General features: G+C 39.8%; 1 protein-coding gene across 7 annotated transcripts in view; it reads left to right on the top strand.

Moving 5' to 3' along the window:
• The window catches only part of LOC107710851 (fibroblast growth factor receptor 1-A), a 57,937-nt gene that overhangs the window by 18,042 nt on the left and 31,518 nt on the right, over positions 1–8,377 (top strand). For all 7 annotated transcript variants that reach the window (XM_016515715.1, XM_016515712.1, XM_016515713.1 and 4 more), the window contains exons 3-4: positions 7,193–7,450; positions 7,555–7,638. In XM_016515715.1, the coding sequence (XP_016371201.1) occupies positions 7,193–7,450; positions 7,555–7,638 (342 nt within the window). The remainder of the gene's footprint in view (positions 1–7,192; positions 7,451–7,554; positions 7,639–8,377) is intronic.

Genomic DNA, 8,377 nt, shown 5'->3' with positions numbered 1-8,377 from the left:
TTATACAACAGTTCGACGGAACATGTGTGTAATTAAACAAGAAACAACGGAGTGCCTAATAAAACCCTCTTTTGTGCGGAACTACTTCCTTCCGCCACGGATTCAAAGCTCAAGTTGACAGTTAAACATATGTCACTTTTAGAATTCGTATCAAGGGCATGTGCTGCTTCAATAAGGTTATTAGTGAGAAATAATGAGGTTATAAGAGAAACAATGCGGCAAGACGTGCATCCAAATGAGAGAGAGAGACCAGGAGGCTAGACGTTTCTTCTTATATTAAGTAACATACTCTACGATTAGCTCAGTGAATAATAAAAAAAAAACATAGACCCGGCTAGAACAAGCGGAGTGATACAAAATTGTGAAAGGGCGTTCCTGTAGCGATACCAGTACAATATCTCACGGTTATATCTCATATACAATATCTCAACCAATCAGATTAGAGAACCAGAACGAACTGTTGTATAATTATCGATATCGACTGATATGAAAAAATTATCGTCATAATTTTTTTTGGCCATATCGCCCAGCTCTACTTCAAACCTGTTTCAATGAACCAGTTTTAAATCAGTACATCGAAAATCATTCAATGAGTTGTCACTCAATAGTGTCCCCATTAGGGCTGTGTGATTAATCGAAATCTAATCGAAATCGCGATTTGAGACGTTGCGATTTCCTAATCGCAAAGCCTGCGATATGGACGCGATATTACTCTGTTCCAGAAAGGAATTTTGTATTGGTTTAATGGAAACTATAAGAATTTCTGTGATAGTTTCTATTGTTTTTTTCAGCAGGGTAATGATACCCATACTGTGCTGCACATTATTGGCAATATTGAGCTGAAGCTTGACTTTGCAAATTTAAAATCGCAAATCAAATCGCAATCGCAATATCTGTCAAAAAAATCGCAATTTGATATTTTCCCCCAAATCGCACAGCCCTAGTCCCCATTATACGTAATACATTGCTTTAAGGATATAGAAAAGTATTGTTAATATGTGTGTTTCTATCTGTCTGATTCCTGTTGTTCATGGTTAATGTCCACTGATGCATTTTAATGTGTGACTGTTTTCTTATTCTTGCCACATAATTTTTGCTCTCTGTAAAACAATATGACTCTCTAGAAGGAGATGAATAAATACTTTGGGGAAACAATGGCTGTGATTCAGCAGAGCATGCTGATCTCATTCCTCCCCTCCTGCATACCATGTGCGTGTGTACATGGCCACATTTGCGTGTAGGCAAGCAGTGATTATGTTTGTACAACCATGGCCATTGTGAACAAATGCCATTAGCATCCAAGTCCTGATGTGGGCTTTAATTGACGCAGGCTAGCTAGCATAAGACAAGTTAGGTTAATGTTAGAGGAGGTGTGTGTATGTTTCTTTTGGTGTCACACTGAGCCAGCACCTTCACTAATCAGTGACTGCTAGTCAGAATAATCAGATTAGGTCACAAAATAAACTTAACAGTCACATTCCAGTTTCTTTGCATTTAATTATTTGTGACCGTCTGTTACTGAGACTAAACGCGTCAAGTCGAACACACCTACTAGTTTACACTGGTTACACTCAGGGATATGGCGCACACGTGAGGCTGTAGTGTGAATGCGTCCCAGCCCCCTTAGGTGTAAGGCTACATTTACACTGGTGCGTTTGTTCTAAAATGAAAACGATCCTCGTCATACTGGCGTTTCCATTGCGTTTCAAGCCGGCTTTCCACTATCTCCGACAAACAACAAGCGACAGACCGGTCATTCATTTCCAATGGAGAGTAGCGCGGGAGCTGCGTGGAGTTCCATACACAGGCAGACAGCGCTGGACGCTGCTAATGCTCATCAGTAAATCAGTGGAAAATAAATAGAAATCATGATTCTGTCTGAGCTATGCTTTTTAAAAATGAACACGCACTAGTGTAAACGTAGCCTAATGGATGTGTAAACTGAAGACTATTTGAGCTTTATTAACTATTTGCACTGATTTATTGTGTTGGTTACATTTTGTTCCTTTGTGCAGTGGCTAAGGAGTCTTTGAGTTTGTATAAACATCAACAAGCTGAAAAATAAAACCAAAGTTTTTTTTTTTTAGATAATGTAATCTTGTTAAAATAGATTTCATAAAATTGGTATCGTAAAAAGTATCGTTCAGGGACCGGTATCGAAGTCAAAGTATCTGTATCGGTATCGATATCGGAAATTTTTGAACGATACCCAGCCCTACAGATCACTGGGATAAAGGAGAAAAGGAGTGGTCATTTGTTGGACTATTTCTTTGAGTTTGCTCTGGCTCTCTCTTTCTACTTATATATTTTCCTCTTCTCTGTACTTGACCATCATTCTTTCTCGTGAAAGGAAATCCCTGTGGTCATTCTCTTCTTGCATTGCTTCCTCTCTTGTTTCCAGTCTCTCTCTGAAAGGCCCGTCTGCCCTTCCTGCACGCCGCCTAAGTCTCACTCGCTCACCTCTCATTTTGTCCATCGCCAAAAAACGTCCCTTTCATGATTTACTGTAATTAACTTGATTTTCAGGGATGTCAATCATTTTTTTCAAATGGCTTGAAGCAGGAAAGAAAAAAATGCAATGGCTATTCCAGCTGGGTTGCTTTCCCGAAAATATGGACTTTAATCCAGACTAATCTGGTTACAGAATCTGGAAAATCAGCAGCCTTGAGATTCCATGAGGAGTGACTCAGCACAACAGAGTGCACTAGACTTGTGCCGGTATTCGGTAATGCGATATATCACGGTAATGAATATGCACGATATTGTTATCGTGGGCACTTCTAAATACCGTGAATAATTATATATTACAAATTATTCAGAATTTTGAATGCATTTTAAGAATACTTTTCCCATCAACTGGTCAAAATGCACAACACTGCCGTATGCTGCGTGAAAGACGCTGCTCACTCTGATGTAAATAAGCCGGACGAGAAGCACATGGCGGAACATGTGAGAGACACTCTTATATATATATATATATGTGTATATATGTGTGTTTATATATATATGTGTGTGTGTGTGTGTGTGTTTTTAAACAACCTGTACACCAAATATGTTTCCCCATCATTATTTTTTCTCCCTTTTTTTCCAGTTAATCCCCCCCCCATGCAGTAGTTGGGCCAGACTACATCTGGATTCTATAGCTTGCACACCGGTGCATGTCTTCATCTTGTATTGCATGGTGTTTTGTTCTTTTGAAGTGACTGATGGCTTGGTAACATGCCACTATTTAATATCCTGGAAGGAAGCATGTCGATTAATGACTATAAATCATGAAGCAGCTGTTTAATTTTCTCCCTGTGTGATTATTGCAGAATACTATCACTTGATACCTCACAGTAAACAGCTTCTCTGGTGACTGGTGCAAAATGTTTTCGGCATCTGCTCTGCTCAATCGAAAATGCCAATAGGAAATTACAACCTCATTGTCATGACCTTACGATCAGTCAGTGTGTCTATAATATGAATTTCTCATTAATTATAATGTGAAACATTTCTGGCTCACTGACACTGATCTTGTCGTGTCGTGGACAAGAAACATGTCAGACTGCACGTTGCTTCTCGACCATTCATTCCGTGCCGTCTTTAACGACGCGCGTGATGTCATTCGAGAAGGCGGAACTAGCGACTGACTTCCGAAAACAAGAGCGACTGACTTCTATAGCACTTCCGCTATAGTTCGCCAGCATATTCTTTCTTTGTTCTGTCGTGGTAGTCCCTCGATGACACATCATACAGGCAGGAGTACTGTTGCCACAGCTCCACGAACCTTTCCTCCATCTCATAATTCCACCCAGCAGCACCATCATCTCTCTTTCGTTTCGCCATGTTTGAAACCTGTGTATGAAAGAGCTTCTGTGCTGCTATTGGTCAACGTCACCAATGTGACAGAACTCGTCGTGGACGACAGAAAAAAAATTAAACATGCTAGTCTTTCTGTCGTGAAGCATCGCAGACGCGGAATCGGTTGTCGTCCACTATGACACGCTACACGAGCTGAAACGATGGAATCTTGTGTCCCGACGCCCATTGTCGTTTACGAATCCTCACGACACCCTACGTCAAGCAAATCGTGGCAAAATCAGGCTAAAATCGTGTAGTCTGAACCGAGCATAAGACTCAACACTCACACGGTTGCCAGATTGAGGACATGCAATGGGAATGAACGCAAATTGACAGTGGAAGGCAATGAGCCTTATACTGTAAGTCGATGAGTTGATTTATCCGTGTTTTAATATGCCTCTGGTCATAGAGCTTTTTAGATGGATGCTGAGGCTTTTTAAGTCAAGTGGAATCTGCAATCTCTGACCCAGTACATTTGCTGGATTCCATGGCTGCAGTACACTGTTTTCCATCAACTTGCAACCCAGATTGTCAAAATTGGCAGTGGGCGGAGTCACACAGACCAAAACAAAAACAGACATTCTGACACGAAATACATATTTCAAAGCAGAATAACTGGCTGTAGCATTGTTTTTCAGAGAAACAAGTATGTGAACTTAACATGTTTCTTAAATATCTGCAAACATATTATGATATTTTTCTGCTTCGGTACAGTCAAAATTTACATACAGCACCTTTGAATCTTTTTTCCCTGAGCAGTAAGCGTGCAAATGCTCAATAGCTTTTCTGTAGTATAGATTTCAAGGTTTATAAAAATGTACCTGCCAAACTTGAAAACAATCCAACCTTGAGAAGTATTTACTTATTTAAAGTAAACTTATTTACTTATTTTGTGGCTAAATAAGTCTATGCTAGCTCATCTTCTTTTCTCCTTCCTTCATTCTTTTCTGCAGTGTTTTGGTGGGGAAAGTTGATCCCTCCCTGGCCCCTGTTCCTGTCAGGATTAAGATCCTGTTAGACACATGCGAAGCAGGAAATACCTTAACTAGACCCTACTGAGGTCACCATGGATACCAGCCCAAAAACCTGCTGCTACAGGCCTCTCACTCATCTTTATTAGCAGAGTTAATGGTAGTGATGGGCGGAGTTACTACAGCGGAACTAGTCAAGAGGAAACCTGGCTTACGTTTGCGCTCTGTTTACTATTAGAAATGTGTCAGTAATGAGCATGCCAGTATCGCCTAAGCACTTTCTTTTCTTAAAATTGTTTTTAAATGAATGCTTTTTCACAAACTTTGCCAGACTTTTCAGAAAAAAAAATTCTTTTGTAATTTCCTTTGCATTCACCTTTTTGTTTTTGGGTCTTTTTTTTACCACAGTGACTCAGTAGGATATAGGCCAAGCATTGTTTCTTTAGATTTACTCACATTTCAAAACAATAGTGTAAATGTCGTCTTCAGCGGGTGGCAGGATTTCATAGAAATTTGACCTTTTTTTGAACAATCATCAAGTCCTGATGCATCTTTTACAAGAAACCAAGCATTCATATCCTTTCAGCAAGTCAAATGCATTGTTATTGAAAGGAAATTAATCCAATTACCATTTGAATATGAAGCAGTCACCATTTGTTTTGTAAATGTGAAAATCTCACCTTGGCTTACTGTTAGCAAAGAGTCAGAATTAGCATATGGTGTCAGTATGTGCTCGTCAGTCTATTCTTTTAAAGAGGACCCCCAACAGGGATAATTCTCCAGTGCACTACTCTAAGAAGCAGCCCCCTTTAAAAGAGTACGGGCAATTGCAGACGGGTGACATAATGTTGATGGACAATGAATCAGCGTAATTATATTTAGACTTCCCACCCCCGAGTCTTGCCCCCACCCCCTCTCTACTGGTCGTCAGGAGCGACGGGTGGGCTCAGGTGGTGGTGTCTGAGGCAGTGCCCCTAACCTTGCATCCCATAATCAAATTTCAGCTCTATCTCAGAATTGGCCTGACAATTGGCCCTTGACTAATTCAAACTCAGATTTGATTTAGCAGTGACTGAGGTGGGATCTTTGATAGATGCTTGAAGGTGTTGTCGCTCATCTATAGGATGCCAAACACTAATACTCTGGGGCTCGATTACACCTTTCTTTTCAAGAAAGAAGTTAAGATAAATTCTGAGATGTTCATAATAGGGGTGTGCCATATCATACGCCAAAAACGCCAGGCGCGTGCGCCCGATGAAACGTCTATATAAAGCTTGAAGCATCAGAATCGGCATCGGTATCGGCTGATCACCATGACAAGAAATCGGTACTCGGTATCGGCTGCAAAAATCCTGATCGGAGCATTCCTAGTTCTTACCTTTATTCTTAAAGGGTTACTCCACCCCAAAATGAAAATGTTGTCATTAATTACTCACTCTCATGTCGTTCCAAACATGTAAGACCTCCGTTGATCTTTGGAACACAAAGTAAGATATTTTTGATGCATTCTGAGAGCTCTCTGACCCTCAATAGACAGCAAGGATCCTAACACGATCAACGTCCAGAAACGTAGCAAGGAAATCGGTAAAATAATCCATGTGACATCAGGGGTTCAACTGTAATTTTATGAAGCTACGAGAATACTTTTTGTACGCAAAGAAAACAAAAATAATGACTTTATTCAACAATTTGTCTCCTCCGTGTCACTGTAGCGCCATTTTGGAGAGAGTATCCTCTGAACGCAAACCGTGTGGTGCGGCTGACACACAACAATTGAATTGAATTGAACCCTTGATGTCACATGGATTATTTTACCAATCTCCTTGCTACGTTTCTGGACGTTGATCGTGTTACTTACATTGCTGTCTATCGGAGGGTCAGAGAGCTCTCAGAATGCATCAAAAATATCTTCATTTGTGTTCCGAAGATGAACCGAGGTCTTATGGGTTTGGAACAACATGAGGGTGAGTAATTAATGACAAAATTTTCATTTGGGGTAGAGTAACCCTTTAAGTTAGAAAATAAGAAAGAAAGAAAAAAAAAACGGTTAAGAAATGTGTCGCAAATCTTGTCCCTGGATTCAGTAACAGATAAAATAAATTAGATAAATTAGATAAAATACAAATGTTTACTGTATGGCAAGTGTGCATGGAGATTGAATGGAGAAGCTATATCAGATAGTATATAGTAATTAATTTAATGAAGAATTAAATTTAGAGAAAGAATTTTGATTGATTTGACTAGGCCAGTTAATTTAGTGCAATTAATTATTGAAACATTTCTTTTGAAAATAGTGCACTAATTATGCCCCCGATCTCTATTAAACGTCCCTAATTAATTTTATTAAACTTAACTAATTTCTTACATCTTGTTCTTAGTGTTAGCCCTGGTCGAGCCGATGCCGTACACTTTGTATCCGGGGGACAAACTGGAGCTAAGCTGTAAAAGTATAGAGGAGACACAGGAAGTGACCTGGACTAAGGACCACGTTCCCCTGGTTGACGGAGAGCACACTCGCCTGCATAACCATCAGATGGAGATTGAAGCAGTAGAGCCGGCCGACTCTGGTCTGTATGCTTGCTTTGCTCAGGGACCCAACAGCAACCATACAGATTACTTCAGTGTCAACATTACAGGTGAGAAATAAACTGAATAAGATATTACTGATTGATTTTTTTGCGGGTTGATTTTTGTATTGTTTACAACAACAAATTTAACCTAAATTTTTGTTCTCAATCAGATGGATTGGCTTCTTCAGAAGATGATGAAGAAGATGAGTCTTCCTCAGAGGAGACCAAGCTATTGAGTGACCAGAAACTGCTTCGTGAGTCACCCTCCTCTCTTAGTCAAACTGTCTGTGCTCAAAACTCTGACTCAAAGATCTGTAAATGTCAATAACAGTATCTGTTTCTTACGAAATTGTTAGAATTTGCCTTTAAATTAGGAACTATAACACATTTTTGTCTTATAAACCACAGGCGTCTTGTGTGGAATGTGCCTTTGTTCATTAGACTGAAAGTCTTTATTACTTTTGATGGATTACTCTTTGAGTCCCAAGGGCACTATTTAGCCACTCAGGAGTGAAACCAGCAACCAACACCCAAATCTCACACACTTTGATCTGCCACTTTGGATTACCGTTCTAAAATAGTCATGGCCTTGGTATTGTTCACATTCAGGGTTTGAAATTAACTTTTTCACTCACCAGCCAATTTGGCTACTACATTTTTAAGTTACCGGCCATTCATAATTTCTACTAGCCAAAAAAAATAAACAAATAAATTATGAAAAAAAGGCCAGACGTAAGCCAACAGCTTGAGGCTGTCCACACAAAGTGACCATTGCAAATCATTTGTACTTTGTCAGACAGTAGGCCTACGTCATAAATAGAACGAGGCATCAGTTTACTGTCGGTGATTTGTCGTACTGTGCTGTGCCACATCCAGTGTAGGCCGCATCACCGATTATAATGGGTTCTATAGTATTTTGTCGCATCTGGTGTAGACACGATGCGAGTCTTCAGGCATTTTTTGACTTTTCGTTATTGCTTCAATGCAAAGGAA

The sequence above is a fragment of the Sinocyclocheilus rhinocerous genome, unplaced genomic scaffold (assembly GCF_001515625.1).
Source record: "Sinocyclocheilus rhinocerous isolate Xijiao unplaced genomic scaffold, SAMN03320098_v1.1 scaffold1198, whole genome shotgun sequence".
NCBI lineage: Eukaryota > Metazoa > Chordata > Actinopteri > Cypriniformes > Cyprinidae > Sinocyclocheilus > Sinocyclocheilus rhinocerous.
The sequence above is the reverse complement of the archived record's forward strand: the minus strand, read 5'-3'. Positions and strand labels throughout refer to the sequence as shown.